Here is an 18,507-nt window from a genome sequence, read left to right on the forward strand (position 1 = left end):
GCTGCGCCAAAGCTTTGTTTTGTTTTTCTTTTTTTATTTAATTAACAGTGCAAAGAAAACTGACGCCTGCTCAGAAAGTTACACGTGTACACCGTCTGGTCCCTGGAAATGCTACGAGGTGATGCTAATCCGCGATTTACCGGAAACAGAAACGGGAGAACATCCGTATTTTCTAGGAAGGTTAGAGGTCAGATTTTTGGGTTCAGCTGTGGAGACTTCGTGAAAGCAGTAACCGGCAAATGTGGGAATACGAGTTCATTGGAGGTTTGCACATCTATTAATTCACTTGACTTACTTCTGATGTATTCTACAATAACATCTATTTCTTTAAATTCTCATATTGCAATTCTTTGTTCTAGTTTTATTTACAAGTGCCGCTTTTTCCTTATGTGTACATCAATTGCATAAAGACGAGTTTTATTATTTAGGAAATGCAATTTTGTTTCTAGCACTGCCTTGCACGTTTCTAATGGTTGCATAATGCTGAGTGAAGGCAAAGCACTTAGAACTTCACTTAGATGACTGACTTTAAAAACTTGCGTAGTGTGTAAGGATAGCGATCAGTGACAACATTCAAACCACCTGCCTAATATTGTGAAAGTCTCCCTGGTGGTGTTAAAACAGCCCCGACCCATCGAGGCATGAACTCCACTAGACCTCTGAAAGTGTCCTGTGGTATCTGCACCAAGACGTTAGCACCAGACCCAGTAAGTGGTGAGGTGAGGCGAGGCCTCCATGGATCGGACTTGTTTTTCCCAGAACTTCATACAAATGCTTGATCAGACGGGTCCAAGTCAACAGTACGAACTTTTTATCAAGTTCCTCAAACCATTCCTGAACAGTTTGTGAAGTGTGGCAGGGCGAATTACCTGAACAGTTTGTGAAGTGTGGCAGGGCGAATTACCCTGCTGAAAGAGGCCACTGCCATTGTGGAATACCATTTCAATGAAGGGGTTTACGTGATCTGCCGCGGTCATTAGGTAGGTAGTACGTGCCAAAGTAACATCTGCATGATAGCCAACACCCAAGGTTTCTCAGCAGAACATTACCCAGAGCATCACGCTGCCTCCGCTAGCTGGCCTTCTTTCGCCAGTAATCGACACATCTTACGTGATCTCAATGAAAACGTGATTCATCAGACCAAGCCACTGTCTTTCTTTGTTCCATGGTCCAGTCCTGATGCTCACATGCCAAGTGTAGGAGCATTCAGTGGTGGACAGCCTTCAGCATGGGTACTCTGGCCAGTATGCGGCTAAGCAACAAGCTCTGCTTTCTGACACCATTCTCCCATGACCAGCATTAAGTTTTTCAGATACTTCTGTTACTGTAGCTCTTCTTTTGGATCAAACCAGACAGGCTAGCCTTCAATCCCCATACACATCAGTGTACCATGGGCGCCTACGGTATGACCCAGTCACTGGTTCATTGGTTGTATTTCCTTAGACCAATTTGGTGGGTACTAACCACGATATATTGGGAACACCCTACAAGACTTGCCGTCTTGGGAGTTGCTCTCACCCGGTCGTTTAGCTGTCCCATGTCACCCCTTGTCAGAGATTCTAAGATCTTTACGTTTGCCCATTTTTCCTGCTGCTAACGCATCACCTTCAAGAACTGACTGTTCATTTGCTGCTTAATGTATCACACCCCTTAACAGGTGCCATGGTGACAAGATAATCAGTGGTATTCTCTTCACCTGTTAATGGTTTTAATGTTGTGGCTGTTTGTCGTATGTTAAATTATGGCTATGCATAATGCCCATCCTTATTTGTTTGGTACCTGCTTTGTCATATCAGAGAGGCATCAAGGCACGGAGATATAAGCCTAACTTCCCTCGATTTATATTCATTAGTTTTTACTATATTACCATTTTTATTTGCAGTTTTAATTGCTTCTGCACGTTGTTTAGATGATGATGTCTTGTGTCAGTATAACCCCCTAAATCCTTTTCAGCTGTCACTTCCTCTACAGCAACAACATTTATTTATATAGCACAATGTAACTCAAAGTGCTTTACAAGATGACACAAAGAACATTACAAGAGTAGAACAACCGTTAAGATTAGTACAGTGTCTTCCATCGTGTATTTATAATTGACATTCCATTTGCTCACATGTAGCACTTTTCTACGTTAAACTGCATTTTCCAAATGATTGCCCAGTTCTTGCAGTTGTCCAAGTCTTTTGTTGCCTCTTTAGTATCTGCTGTTCCTCCAAGTTTACCATTTATTGCCAATTTCATAAATTTACTAATTTCAAAAGCATTTAAGTTATTCATTTTTTTGATTAATTTAAAATGCACATTTTTGGTAAGTGGTAGGAATCCAGAAAACAGTAATGTACTGACACAGACAGCAAGTATAAAGTGAAACCTTGGAGGATACACATCAGGTCAGGTCATTGGAAGGAAGCCACCCCCGTGACCACAGTACTGCATCCTTACATTATTTAACTAATCGCAATGTTCAGCCAAAAAAAAAAATTGAAAAGATTTTAAGATTTTATTTGTATAACTATTTACCTTTCCCTGATTCTACTTTTCAGTTAGCAGAAAGCAGAGACAAACACTCTTCATGTTGCTCTTTCCATTTCTTTTCAGACAGTAGAAGTTGGTGTCATTTTTCAGCATGGATGAAGAGAGCCTAACCTCAGCGATTAAAACGTACAACATTCAGTTGCGACAGGTGGAAGCCGCCTTGAGTGCCGGACTGGACCCTTCACAAGAAACAGATCTCTTAAAACTAAAAGACGATTTACGACAGCTCATCGAACTAACTGAAGCCAGTCTCATTTCCCTTAAAAAGAGCAATCTTCTTGCTAGCTTGGAGGCATCGAACACACAGCTGCCATTCAGGGAAGCAGATGAAGCGCAAAGCTCCATTGATGACAAGTATGCTGCTTTCTATGCTTCTATTGAAGAACCTCATCATTCTGAGAGCAGTAAACTTCAACCTTTAGGTGATCAGAATGAGCCATCAGATCATAATTGTTCTGATCTCGGCATTAGTGACGATGATGATGACAGTGAGGCCATGAGTGGAATGAAAGTCCAAGCTCCTTACCGCACCACTTGGGGAACACTGGAATATCACAATGCTATGGTGGTTGGAGCAGAGTATTCAGAAGACACCGAACCAAAAGTCAGAGTCTTGTATGTTTATCCAACACACAAGTCCATGAAGCCATGCCCATTTTTTCTTGACGATAAATGCCGTTTTATGGAAAAATGCAGGTAATAACTTAATTTTATAACCGCTGATAGAAAAAAAATCTAAAGTTATTCTAAATTCAGACATCCTCTCTTTGAACATTACATTAGCATCAATTAAAGTATGATGAGTTCAATCGTGCAAACCTTAATGGTAATTACAGTAGTGTAGCACCTTTCACAGTGGACAGGAACCACAAATTAAATACAAAATTTAATGTAACATGGACATACTGTAAAAAAAAAAAAAAAAACACTTAACCAGAAGTATGCATGCTTAAAAACAGAAACCCAAAAGATGGTAACGTGTCATGTGGACTTGGAGCCAGATGTTAGCTGTGGAGAACCAAGCAGCAGAATTGGTTTTGTTCGACTTTGTTTTGACTTTCAGCAGAAGGATGTAAAAGAATGTCAAAGTGCAGTTGCAAAATACTTAGAGGTCAGCATGAGATTTTCAGTTCTTTTCTATATGCAAACTCGTCTTTGCAGGAAAATGGCTTGCAGGTGTAAAAGTTCTGTAGCAGCGGGTTTTTGGAGGTGGTTGAGGCAGTGTAGAAGATCCCAGGGGGCAGCATGGTGTTGAGACGTCTGACAGCCTGGGGGTAAAAAATATCCTGTAGCCTGGCAGATCTGTCTCTAATGCTGCAGTCTCTTGGATGGCAGAAGTGTGAAAAGTCCATGTGAGGGGTGTAAGGGGTCCTGCACAATGCTGCAGGCCTTGTGGACACTGCGTTTGTAAAATGTGTCCTGTAGTGAAGGGACACAAGCGCTCTTACAAGCGAACTATGATTCTTAGCACAATGAGAGAAGTCGCAAAATCAACCGGAATGTTCAAGCAAATTCTAGAAAAAAACCCAATCTAAATCCGTTAAGTAGTTTTCTCATTCGCTAGCTAAGCGGAGGTAAGGATCGCATGAAGGCTGGCGAGTGAGTGAGGAGGGCCTTGCCCGCCTCCCTTCGGCCCGCCGCGTGTCTGTTGGATTCACGCAAATAAATCGGTAGCTCAAGCAAACTATATATATATATATATATATATATATATATATATATATATATATATATATATATATATATATATATATATGGTTGAAATAATTTACTGTCAAATAAATGCAAAGAGTACGCGACACGTGTTTCGCCCTCATTATGGGCTCATCAGGCGTACAAACTCCACTGCACTTCCTCTCGGGAATTGAACCTCGGACGTCAGCGCCAGAGGCGATGCCCCTAACGTTGCGCCACGGCGTGTGGTTCGTTTATTTGACAGCATGTAGATCGGGGTAATTACATTCACGGCATTCGAAGTCTGTGTCACAATCTGATTGTATGGGTGGTTACCTACCAGGTAACGCTTGTGGTTGGCCAGCAATCTGCTAACTTCCGCCACGGTACCCTCTATAAAATATACACACACATACAGTGGGTATATAAAAGAATTCCCCCCATTCGAAATATTCCCTTTTTTTTTTGCTTTACAGCCTTAAATGAAAACACACACAAAATATTTCTTCCTAGCTTTACTTACTCAATGCAACCTATAACATCCAAGTGAAAACTTATCAGAGCCACAGTTCAGAAAAATGATAAAAAATCAAAAACAAGTCTTTGAGCAAGTAAAGCTGGAAAAAATATTGGTTTGTGTGTTTTCATTTAAGGCTGTAAAGCAAAAAAAATGTGAACATTTCGAAGGGGTAGATTATTTTCTATACCTGCTGTGTGTGTGTATATATATAGAGATATAGATATATCTATATTTTTTTAATGCAGTACTGATCACCAATTCAGCGTTAATTTAATAAAAACTACGACGAAAAATACTTGTCTATGACGAAAACTGAACAAAAACTAAATAAAAATGTGCCGGTAAAGACAAAATGATATTCTTGGTATCTAAAATGTGACTTAACCATAAATCACAACATAATTAAAGTACTGAATTAAATTTTAAAACATCTTGCCCTATCGTTCTTTGATATAACTTTCAGATTTTGACGAAATTGGCAGATGTTCACTGCAGGGCCAGTTGCTCCATTTTTAAGCAAGACAAGTACTATAAAGAATGTCATTTCCCAAAAACCCCATCACTTTTTTTCTTTCCAGTATGAAAGCATAGTAGTGCAGCTTTGGACAGTGTCCATTAAATATATTATGCAGGTTTAAGATTGAAAGTTCCTGCTTTAAACTGTTTGATATGCTTCCTGTGGATACTGTAGGCAGGCCTCATTTGCAGATTGACTTCATTTTTTTGCGTTTTTTCCCAAACCTTTGCATTCCATTGCTAATGGGGCAGCGTGTCCAAACAGGCTACTTTTTTCAAAAGAATTTTTTAAATAATTGCATATTTTATTGAGTGACTGACTTTAGATACTTTGTAATCCATTGACCTTCACCTTTTCTAATGTAAAACTGGTAATTTACTCATCAGTTTAACTTTTTTTGCTGTGTTTTGCATGTTGGTCAGACATTCAATAAAAATTTCAATGTACTGTGTACACATGACAATAGTAATACAATAGATCATTTATAATATCTGTGTTAGAGACTCTAAAATAAAGTTTCCTCTGTGGTTTCGTTTTTCAAATATCTGACAATTCTCTCCTAGGTTTTCTCATGGGGAGGTGGTGGCAGTATCTGAACTCCGTAATTTCCAGGAATCTGATCTAAGTTCTCTGGAGGTTGGATCATCCTGTCTAGTCAGGCATGAAGATGGGATCTGGTACCCTGCCAGCATTAAAGGTTGTGATGTTATGCAAATGTTCAAAGCACAAAACTTGTGGATAAATAAAACTGACTCTGAGGTTACCCTCCCAAGCCAGTGGTATTTTCACATTACTTGGATGTAAATTAGAGCCAAGTGTACACTACTGGTAATTAGTACAAAACATTTCCTGATATTGTAAACAAGAGTGACTAATTATTGTAAATATTTTATGCCTATCTAACACTGATTAAGACATAAAAATACTTTGGGGAAAAAACAGTGCTTTTCTGACTACATCTAAATCAAATTTGGTGAAAAGAGCTATCAAATGTGTATTACAAAAATAGAACATTGTCTCCTCTTGTTTATATTTTTAGACATTGACAGTGGCTATTACACAGTCAAATTTGATTCACTTCTGCTGAAAGAGGCTGTAGTCGAAGCTGACTGCATTATTCCCCCACTAAGAAAAGAAGATTCTTCCTCAGAAGAGTCAGAAGATGAGGAAATAGGAGATGATTCAGCCTATGCTAAAGGTACTGTAGTGTATAGAGTATTTCTTACCTTTTAGGATATACATGCTTGAAACATCTTGTAAGACTGTACTGTTACCCTAAGAAGTACTGAGAGTACCCAAATCTTTTTCAGGTTAAAGTTCACACTAATTTATTTCTAGAATGTGACCCTGTTCAGATATAAAAGCATATGTAAACAATTGTTCACCATCTTGATTTTGTCGATCACATTTTTTATTTGTTTGATTAATTTGTAAACTGGCATTTCTGTTTACAGGCAAAGCCTCACATCATCAAAAAGGGGCTAACAGTTTTTTTTAATATTTTACAGTAATTGATTCTGCTTCGGCTGTGACAAATGAGTGGACCTCCTCTTGTGGTTTAGGCTTTGGGGGCTGGGAGGCTCACACAAGAGGTATTGGTTCGAAGCTGATGGTCAAAATGGGCTACGAATTTGGAAAAGGTACGTAACATAGTAAAAATGTGGTTCACGTTTCTTCTAATACTGCAGTAAATTCCATAGTAAGAAATTTGATTTTAATATAATTTATTAATCCCAGAGAGAAAATGTAAACTTAATCAGTAAGGCAGCTCTTGCTGAATAATTAAATAAAATAATTTTAACCTAGCTCATTTTCATTTCATATTTTTTTCCATAAAACATGCTAGGAACAGCTTATATCAAATACTGGATGCACCGTTATACTTTGTTCTAAACTAAAAATTGTTCTCAGATATGTAGTGGTAATTCATGAAAATAAGTACAAGTGGTTTTCAAGTATAATGTTGATTGATTGACTGTGATAATTAAGCTTATTAGCATAGTGGTTTCCAGGGTGAGCTGATGGTTCATCCACCTTTGCGCTATGGGTGACATACACACCGGAACAAAAGTTGCGTGATTTAATAACATAAACCATTCTGATGTTGTATGCCATGTTCTGTAATGTGAAATCCCATTATAAACTGCTCTACAAAATTTTTAAAATATAAGCATTTTGTGTTTTGAATTTTAGCTAAACAATGTTTTTCTTTAGTGTATATCAATATACGAGGTGTGATCAAAAAATACGGTGAATGTTTAAATAAAAAAAAAGCATTATTACAGTAAAAGACACATTGCCATTAATCCCCCTCAAAGTACTCCCCCTTGCTTTGATCACACTTATCCCATCGTTCTTGCCACTTTCTGAAGCAGTTCTAGATGTCCTCTTTTTTGAATGTCAGAAATTGCTGTACCAGAAGCAATGTTTGAAACAGAGCATTGTCACGATGGAGGATGAAACCGTTTACCCATTTCTCACATCATTTCCTAAACACTCTAATAAGCCTTTATAATATTTAGAATTCACCTTCGTGTTCCTGGGTACAAACTCCGCTTGTACAATTCCATCAAGATAAAAAAAAAACCTCATCATCACCTTGATGTTGGATTGACGTGCAGGACATCAAGGCAGCCATGACAGCGGAACTAAAGACGCTCATAAAAGGGGACTCCTAGAACTGCTTCAGAAAGTGGCAAAACAATGGGATAAGTGTGTTTGAAGCAAGGCGGAGTACTTTTAGGGGGATTAATGGCAATATGTATTTTACCATATTTTTTGATCCTCGTAAGTTGTTTTGTTTAATGTTTGTAACAGTTGTATACGACTATAAAGAGTGTATATACTACAGTGGTATACCATCTGGTTCCTGCCTGATGCTACCTGGATAGACCCGAGCTCCAAACAGCCCTGAATTGCTTTGAGTGGATTTGAAAAAGTTATGTTATATCCAGCATATATGCTATGTCTATAATTCATTAATACTTTTTAATAATGTGAGTTCAATGGCTAATTTAAATGTTACCATGTGTTTAAAATTCAGATAATGTTTATGTTCGTGTTTGTTCTGTATTCTGGTTAACATACAGGCCTTTGGTGTATTACACTCTGTTAATATTACTTTTTAAGGTAAATGCAAGAATTTCAAAATGGCATAGAATATATGTATAATTTGATAAGTTTTCGATTTACATGAAACCTGTTGATTTTTCTGTAAGTGGAAATTGCGTGCTTACAAAGTAATGTATTTAATGTTTTTTTTTGTTTTTGTTTTTTTAATGAATTTCAGTCTTACAGATGTTCAGGATTGTTATATTGATCTCCACTCTGTCCACAATGCTCAAAGGCGGTGGCAGGTTATTTCTCTGGAAAATTCCAGGTGGCGGTAAAGCCAAGTGGACCCTGCTGTTTGCTCTGCAGTGCACTGTGCTGTTCAGAGAAGTCGTTAACACTTCTTATTTGAGATGTAATATGAAACACCAGTAACCAAAGGAAAGTGAAAAATGGAACAAGATCAGAGAAAGAGAGCTTTTCCTTTCTTTTTTCTCTTCCATTTTACATGGTGAATGATAAGTTAGAAGCAAATACAGAAACAGTTTAGTTGTAGTAGTGAATACATGAAACACATCAGAGGGCCCATTACCATTATCAGATACAACTTGCGAAAAGTCAAAAACGTTCACTTTGTACCTGTGTTCCATTACAACTCACAAACATTTAGTAAGTTCAGCAATCCTAGTGATTTAATGCTCAGCACTTAAAAATATACATTTCGACAAATTCATTGGTAGCTTTGTGAAAAAGAAATAAAATGGTACATACTGTATTATTTCTTTTAATGTGTACTACAATGTAGTATTGGTAAGTACTGTATAATGGTAATTACAGTGTTAATTCATACTTAAAATTACACCCGACTTATTACAGATGTTTAGATGTTACACTCTAAATAAATATGAGTAAAGTAAATTAACTGTATATTTTAACAGTTTAAAAACTTTAGTAGTGTTAATGATTATGAATGTTTTAAAACAAATAAATACTTGTATATTTACTTTTAAGCAGTTTGTTAGCTCTCATTATCAATTAATTGCTTCAATATGGAAGAATACTTTATGGAAAATTGTTTTATTGCCATAGACTCACAGTGAGCCACACAAAACAAAGCTAATTCAAATATTAAAAATTATAAAGAAAACTTGCCAGTCACCCCTGACCTAGGTACATTTAAATTGGCACCATTTGATCCCAATGTAAAAAAGAAAATAATGCAAACTAAATCTTCACGTAACTTTTTAATATTGTATAAAGAAGAGCAGCTATTCAGGCTGTAGGTTACGTGTGCTAAAATTATGAGACCATTGGCTTATTAATCTGAATTAAAGACAAGACCATTATGATAACTATGATGGATGTGCTTACCTTGTTTAGTGTTTAAAAAGTATGTTTAAAATATAACTTTTAGTTATTCCTTTAATAAGTTTTATTGATTACAATACTTTAAGCAGAAAACATAATTATAAATTCAATGATTTTCAGGTCTGGGCAGAAATGCAGAAGGTCGAGTGGAACCTATCCAAGCAGTTGTACTTCCGAAAGGAAAATCCCTCGACCAGTGTGCTGAAATCTTACAGAAGAAAAAAGAAGGAAAAATTGGCAAAGGCAAAGCTAAGAAACTAAGAAAGAACAAACAAAATGGGACTGGTTCATCCATGCAGCAGAAAAACAGGCAAACTGTGTTTGATTTTTTAAATGACACGCTAAAGGGGAAGAAGCATGGCTCTGCACTTGAGGCAGAAAATCCTGCAGCTCCAAGGACTAGTAAAGAAATCTATCGTGGAGAACAGAGCATAAAGAGAACTCTTAACGTCCGACTCTTCCAAGCAGCTGAAAAAGTTGAACAGACGCAGAAGGAAATTCACAGACTACAGGAAGCCCTTGCTAGAAACATTGGAAGGTAATATTTTCAATTTGTCTATAGATCTTTTGTGTATTTTTTACTTTCTCTTATACAGAAGTATTGTAATCGTCCGAAGATTCAATGTCAAGATTTTGATGAATCTCGACATTTTAGACCTCCCTGACTTTCTCGTATACAAAGTATAGGGAAAGTATTGAAATCCTCCAAAAATTCCATTTTAAGATTTTGATGAATCTCAACGTTTTAGACTTCCTTAAGTCCGAAAATACCATTTTTGAAATTATGTCTTTGTGTATGTGTGTGTATAAACAATAACTTGAGTATGTTTTCACTTAGGACAACCAAATTGTGCATACAAGTGTTAGATACAAAACGTAGATTTCTATCAACTTTTGGGCTATTTCCATTAACAGGAAGTGGTACCTCACCTTTTATTCATGCAGTTGCAGAGTCCGATTTATTCAACTTTACTTTTATAATAATTGTTCAATATACAGTATTATTAATTTGATTTGTTGTTGATGGTTCTTTAATGTACATAATATGAAACCTATATTCATTACCGTGCGGTTTACTCACTAAGTCCAATTATCTTTCTCATAGGGAAAGTATTGTAATTGTCCAAAGATTTGATTTCGAGATTTTGATGAATCTCGACGTTTTAGACCTCCCTGACTTTCTCGTATACGGAAAATATTAGAATCCTCCAAAAATTCCATTTCAAGGTTTTGTTGAATCTCAGTGTTTTAAACCTCCTTAAGTCCGAAAATACCATTTTTGAAATGATGTCTCTGTGTGTGTCTCGGTGTGTGTGTGTGTGTAAACACAATAACTTGAGTACGCGTTCACTTAGGTCAACCAAATTTTGCATACAAGTATTACGTACAGAACATAGATTTCTATCAACTTTTGGGCTATTTCCACTAACCGGAAGTGGTACTTCACCTTTTATTCATGCAGTTGCGGAGTCAGATTTATTCAACTTTACTTTTATAATAATTGTTCAATATATTAATTTGATTTGATTTGTTGTTGATGGTTCTTTAATGTACATAATATAAAAATATATTCATTATCGTGCAGTTTACTCCTCAAATATCCATCCCCATATCTGAGTATATGAGAAAGTCGAAGAGAGAGAACTCCCGATTTTTTTTTTTTTTTTTTTTTTGGTATGGTAAAGGAGAATTCTGTTTTGTGTTTGGCAGTGCACTTTCTTATATTTACCACAAGGTGCCAGTATTTGACTTTGCTTTGCAGAGAGAGGGCTTTCAATGAAACCCTCCCTTTGATGCACAGTAATCTTATTCTACACAGCAGACAAGAAAAAACACAATAGGGTGTTTAATTTTTGTATAGAAACACTGGAAATAAAATAGACGAGTTCAACGTGAGTTAAGGTTTTTAATGAGGAAAAAATAATGCTACAAAGATTGGATGGTATATGTTAAATGTTAATTTAATATAAAGTACTGATGAAATTAAATACTTTCAGATAACCTGTTAAAAAAATAATAATAATAGTAATAATTATACAGTGATATCAGTTTTACATTTGTACCGGAAACTACAGGGAAGCCAACAGTCTCATGGCATGTATACGTACCTCTATTACAAACAAACGCTGAAAGAAAGTGTTGCTTGTCCATTGCACACATCAGATATAAGCAGTCCATATCTGTATATTTAACAACATAGAAGATAACAAGTACATTACTATTGTGATGGTGGTTATTTTTGCTGCTTTTGTACAGTCATTTTAATTTTTCTTATTCTCTTTTAAACTCAGAATGAGAAACATTTCTGAAGTCCTCTTTCATATTCACCTCTATGCAACATTTTATTATAGATAGATAGAATGAAATCTTATTAATCCTGAAGAAAATAGCAGAAGTATTTTCTCCATCTTATTTCCCTAATGATCGCTGGAAGGTATGGCTTATATTTCTGTTTCTTGTATCTTCCTTTAACAATAGCTCTACAGCGATGGTATTTATGCTGAAGCTCCTTTGACATGCGCGTCTTCTGTTGGACAAATGAAGTCTACTTCTGCAGGGCTAACAGCAGATCCCTCTGTTGTGTTCAGTTCAGCTTATTTTTGTATAGCGTTCTTCACTGAGTTGAAGAAGCAGAGTGTTATGACAGGTTGTCATGTAAAATGCAAGTATAGATTTACAAATGACTAAATATAGAATTAGCGCGCATAAAGACACAGACTTGTTAAAATGTACAGAAAACAAGGCAGAAACTGATTAACATAAATGGAAACCAACCATATCTGTCCATTAATTAACTGAAGAATGCTAAAGATATCGACGCCAGATAAGAGGAAAAGAGGAAGGCCCAAGAGGAGGTTGGATGTGGTGAGAGGGGACATGCAGGTGGTGTGTGCGACAGAACAAGATCAGATCAAATCAAAATTTATTTATAAAGCACAATTTTAAAACACCACAAGTGTAAACCAATGTGCTGTACAATAAAATAAAAAAATTTAAATAATAATTCAGTAAACAAAGTACAAAAATTACATACATACTAAAACAAATAAGTTAAAAGAACTGATTAGAAGATAAATAATTTACAGAATAGCAATGGATATGAAAAAAATTAATAAATTATCAATAAAGTTGATATCAGAGTTACTCATATGCATTTAAAAGCAATCAAAAACAAGTGTGTTTTATCGGTGCGTGTACTTTTTGGTATTTGAAATTTAGTTTCAGAAAATATCATTTAAAAAAGAAAAAGAGACACTTATTTGATTTTCAGCTTAAAAGGGAAAAATGAAAAACGTAAAGCACACATTCGCACATTAGAAAAGAAAAATTTAAGAAACGAGAAAACGCCCTTTATATATTTTGTCTGAACCGGACGTTTTTGTAGGTCAACAACCTGGTCAGGTAATGCGCCATTTGCAGCAAACACTGGTCACTGGTGTGTAGACTGGACCATCATCATGACGTTGGAACAGTACTCAGACGTAATTTTAGAGATGGCAAAACGAGGCCTGTCATCAAAAATTATATCTGAGCGTCTGTCATATGAACACGGAGGAGCGAGAGGGTTTTCTACAAGAAATGTTAGAAAGATTTGTGCTGAGCAAATCTCAGGCTGTCGACTCTCTGACACACATTTGGAGATAAAGGTGACAAAAGCTATAAATGCGTCTGCTTTGTTGTTTTTGAGCTATTACACTTTCATTATTTGAATCACAAATAAATCCAGAAACGTATGTGTAATTTTAAGTTTATGACTGCTATTTGTTACCATAGAATTAAAAAAGACGTTGTTTTCCCTCATTTTATTCTTAAATCAAAAATCAAAATCTGAAAATTCCTTTCATTTTTTTTTGCTTTTGCTTCTAAAATGAAATTTCAAATACCAAAAAGTACACAGGCAGTTTTCAGTTTTGATTTAAACATTTGAGTTGAAGAAGCTAACCTAATTTCAATTGGCAGAGCATTCCATAACTTTGGTGCTAGAACTGCAAAGGCACGATCACCCCTTGTCTTCATCTTAGACTTCGGCACAACCAACAATTGCTGTTGAGAGGAACATAAAGAGCGGACTAGTGTATATGGAACCAGCAATTCGGCCAGATAGCATGGGGCAACACCATTTAGTGACTTATAAACCAAACGTAAAATTTTAAAATTAATCCTAAATTCAACTGAAAGCCAATGAAGTGAAGCCAGAATTGGAGTAATGGACACAGTCCCAGTAAGAAAACGAGCAGCAGTATTCTGAACCATCTGCAGCCGAGAAAGATGAAATTTACTGATTCCAAGATAAAGTAAATTACAATAATCGAGACGCAATACAATAAAAGCATGGCATACCTTCTTCAAAATCAGAGTGCCCCGGAAACAGTTTGACTCTAGTAAGCAGTCTAAGCTGAAAAAAGCAGCTCTTAACAATGGACAAAATCTGTTTATTAAAATAAAGATCAGAATCAAGGATAACCCCAAGATTTTTGACATGGGGTTTGCACAACCCAGCTAATGAGCCGAGCTGATCCCTGACAGCCCCATCAGAAGCCATTGGTCCAAATATAATAACCTCAGTCTTACTCTGATTGAGATTCAAAAAATTTACGACCATCCAATGTTTGACCTCCTCATAACATTCATGTAGTGACTTTAAGGACTCCTTAGTCATAGGTAAATAAATCTGGGTATCGTCAGTGTAGAAATGAAATGAAATACCATATTTGCGAAATATGGACCCAAGGGGTAGCAAATACAAAGGACCCAGAATAGACCCCTGTGGAACACCATATTTCAAATGAGCAGTAGAGGAAAGTACAGACTTGTTACCAACAGAAAAGATCTTAGTTGTGAAATAAGATTTTAACCAATCTAGTGCACCCTCTCAGATTCCTAACCACTTATCCAGCCTTGACAACAATATGTTGTGATCGATGGTATCAAAGGCAGCAGTTAAATCCAAAAGCACTAAAACTGTCAAAACCCCAGAGTCAGCTGAAAGTAGAAGATGATGAGCACAGGGAGATATAGAAAGAGATGATCCATTGTGGCTACCCCTAACAGCAGCAGCCAGTAGACAAGAAAGAAGAATTAATTGTAGAACTACGGCCAGTTGAAAACAGAAACTCCAATCATCAGCATCCCTGGAGAAAATAATCCTCTGGCGGGGATCCACCTCCAATTGTAAGTGAGAATAAATCTTAAGACAAAGTCAGACACTGTCACAGTCCTGGAGTCCTAGGCCAACTAGCCGCCCATCCCATCCTGGGCATTCTGTAGTAGAGCGTGTGCAGGTCCATCCACTCTGATGAAAGAACCTTTCTATCTGATGATCCCAGTGCTCCCAGTAAGTGAGATGACTTTTCAATGGGCAGGAGAACAGTGGTACCAAGTGCCACAACATGATACTGAAAGTAGGAAACAGAATAGAGGAGTTTTTGTAACATGATACCACCAGTACTGTTGTTACAAAGCTCAGTGGATTAAAGTGTTCTCAAAGTCAAAAATAGGATAGCAGTCTCCCATTGCTGATTAGTGACCATCATTCCAGCACAGTATTACTAACTAGTACAACACTTTACAAACCGCAGAATACTCAAATACACAGAGACACTGAGCAACCTTAACATGCCACTGCTCCCAAAATTGCATTAGGTTATAAGCCAAAGTTTACAAGACACAGATTAGATTAGATAAATTTTGTTAATCCCATTGGGAAATACAGATGTATACAGCATCATCAACATAAAGAACAAATATACAGGTAATACAGCTAATTAATTGATCTGTCAATCAATAAATGAAAATAAACTTAAATACATTGGGTGGAAGCATTGAAGTGCACGATGGCAGTGGGCAGAAAAGACCCCCAGAGGCACTTCTTAGCACACTGTGGTGGGATGAGCCTGTGGCTGAAAATACTCCAAGCGAGAGCCTCCTGGATGGGATGGAGAGGACTTTTCATGACGGCGTCCTGTTTTTCTACAACCACTTCCAGTGTTTTACCTGTGATGGTGCAGGCTCTCCTGATGTGTTTGTTCAGACATTGTGCTTCTTTTGAGCACAGGTTTCTACCCCAGGAGACCACAGCGTTGAACACCACAATAGCTACTATGGCTTGGTAGAACATTTCCAGCAGTTTACTGCACACATCAGAAGACTTGAATCTCCTTAGCAAGTCCGGTCTGCTCTGGCCCTTCCTGTCCAGCGCCAGTTTGCTGGTACTTGTAATTCTGCACCATTTCCATGTCCTCCCCCTAAATGATGACTGGGGATCTCAGAGGAGGTTCGGAAGTCCACCATGAGTTCTTTTGTCTTGCTGATGTTGAGTTACAGGTTGTTGTCCCTGCACTACAAGACAATGTCCTCCACAATCTTCCTGTACTGACTTGTCTACATTATCAATGCAGCCTATGATTGAAGAGTCATTTGAAAATTTCTGTAGATGGTAAGTGCTGGTACTGTGCTAGAAGTCGGTTGTATAGAGGGGTCAACAGGAAGGGAGACAGGACAGCCCCCCAAGGTGCTCCAGTATCACACACCACCATTACTGACACACAGTCCCTCCGCCTCACACACCTGCTGTCTGATGATCTGGTGGTCCATGATCCTGGAGACTGTGGGAGCATCAAGGTTCAAAGCCTCGAGCCGCCCAGACCCAGCCAAGTCAATTGGACAGAATGGTGTTTAAAGCAAACTAAAAGTAGTGAACACCATCGGGAAGTGTCCGTGCTGAGTGCACGAGAAGTAAATGTTGCCCATAACAAAAAATGCACTCATTCAATTTCACATTTTTTTGGACCCCTGGAGATTTCTAAACCCAAATTCAAGAACATATTCCTTCTACTCATCAGTGCATCATTGCTACTCAAGAATTGATTATTTTTTTGTAGATAACCATTTCTTGCCTACGATTAAATCCTGCAAGTACAACGCTATTGTTATTTCCGACCATGCCCCTGTGATCCTGGAGATAAAATTATTATGCCCCGCATACTCATCTCGCAGATAGCGTCTTAACACACTTTTATTAGCAGACGAGAACTTTACAGATTGTATATCAAAACAAATCAGCTTTTTTCTAGAGACAAATATATCCTCAGAGATCTCTGCAGGGACACTCTGGGAAACCCTGAAGGCCTTCTTAAGAGGACAGATTATCTCATATCTTTCCCACAGAAATAAACTGGAAAGCAAACAGGTATCAAAGCTAACTAATGAAATTACTAGAATAAATGAAGAACATGCCAGGTGTCCAAGTGAGGCTCTTTATTCAGAGCTCAACCTCTTAATAACTAAAGAAACTGAACAACTCATTTTTAAATCAAGACATCATTACTATGAACATGGAGAGAAAGCTAATAAGCTTTTAGCTCAACAAATCCACAAGCAAGAAGTTTGCAATGCAATCCCAGCAATTACCAACACACATGGAGACATAATCATTGACTATAAAAATATAATGCACACATTTAGAGACTACTATAAATCCTTATATTCTACTGAGTTTAAAGAAGACAAGACACAATCTAATGCATTTCTGGATGCATTACAGATACCAGATAGATACTCTTAGTGCAGAGGAATTGGATAAACCTCTGGCGCTACCAAAATTACTAGATGCTATAAACTCACTTCAGAGTGGGAAAGCAGCAGGCCCCGATGGCTACCCTGCCGAATTTTATAAGAAGTTCTTCACTCAACTAGCTCCCCTCTTATGAACAATTTCACGTTTTTAAAAACTGCATAGAGAACTAAAACCTTCTGGGTACAAGTTTGTGATCTGCTTGACACACAAAGATGCCAGACTTGCACAGGTTCTACATATAGAGTCGTGCGTACAACATATAGAATACGATGTAACTGTGACTGAATTAAATTTTTTGTGCCAGGAGCCTTTTGGTAAATAAAGACAATGGAAACAAACTGTGTCCAGTGAAACAGCTGCATACCTGAATTTTATACTCCTCTGTAAGCAGCACTTCTGACACTATTTCTTTTATTTATTTTTTATTTTTGCCTTCCAGAGATAAAGGAATGACTTCACTCTTGGAGGAGAAGTTAAATGTTGCCAAAAAACAGTTGGAGCAAATGAAGGCACAAGAAGTAATCATCCAACGGGAACAAAGAAAGGCGAACACCCATAAGAAGATGACGGAGTTTTAACACTGCCGGTTTGTGTTAACGGCACATTTGCAGGTAGCCACTGTTTGTCTCACTATTTGGACATTTGCCGTTATTTATCTGTGTCAAACCACACCTTGCAACTTTTTAGTTTTTGTTTTACTACAGTAAGTGGATTTTCTGTATCTCATTGTACTGGCCAACGTTGGAATGTTTTTATTGTATTAAATGACCAACAACTCATCTTTAATTATGCTATCTTATTTTAATATCAGAAGAAAATATTCAGACTTTGCGACATTTTACATTTTTCTTCTGGTTTGGGTCACAGAAGTAATAGTTTCAGCTGATCCCACCACATTTCTTTGTCTACAGAAAAAGACCCCAGCACCTCATTTGGGTGCTCCAAGACCTGCTCATGGCTTTAATACCACATGTGCTTCAGAAGAGGCCATCCACTCTAAGCTAAGCTTGTTCAGGCCGGAGCCATTACTTGGATGGGAGACCATCTAGACACGGATGGACCTCAACCTTGGAGTTGAGCTTGTATCTCTTCAGAAGTTGTCCTTGGCTTTTTGTCTACCATTCTCTCACTATTTTTTTGATTTTCTTTCTGCGGCCACGTCCAGGGAGGAACACCAAGCTACTTGGAGATGGTGGCCTTCTAGCCTTTGCCTTTCACATTGTGGTCTATCATTTTCCTTCTGGTCCCTCCTTTGTTTCCACTGGT

At 37.4% G+C, this 18,507-nt stretch overlaps 1 protein-coding gene across 1 annotated transcript; it reads left to right on the top strand.

The window, feature by feature from the left end:
* Window positions 1–124: 124 nt before the first annotated feature.
* On the top strand, window positions 125–18,027 carry zgpat (zinc finger, CCCH-type with G patch domain). The gene is made up of 7 exons (XM_028812384.2): window positions 125–264; window positions 2,599–3,231; window positions 5,810–5,943; window positions 6,286–6,444; window positions 6,755–6,886; window positions 9,786–10,203; window positions 17,681–18,027. Exons 2-7 carry the CDS (start codon window positions 2,627–2,629, stop codon window positions 17,817–17,819), a joined length of 1,587 nt encoding a protein of 528 aa, XP_028668217.1. The 5' UTR covers window positions 125–264; window positions 2,599–2,626; the 3' UTR covers window positions 17,820–18,027.
* Window positions 18,028–18,507: the final 480 nt, after the last annotated feature.

This window comes from Erpetoichthys calabaricus, chromosome 10 (assembly GCF_900747795.2).
Source record: "Erpetoichthys calabaricus chromosome 10, fErpCal1.3, whole genome shotgun sequence".
NCBI lineage: Eukaryota > Metazoa > Chordata > Cladistia > Polypteriformes > Polypteridae > Erpetoichthys > Erpetoichthys calabaricus.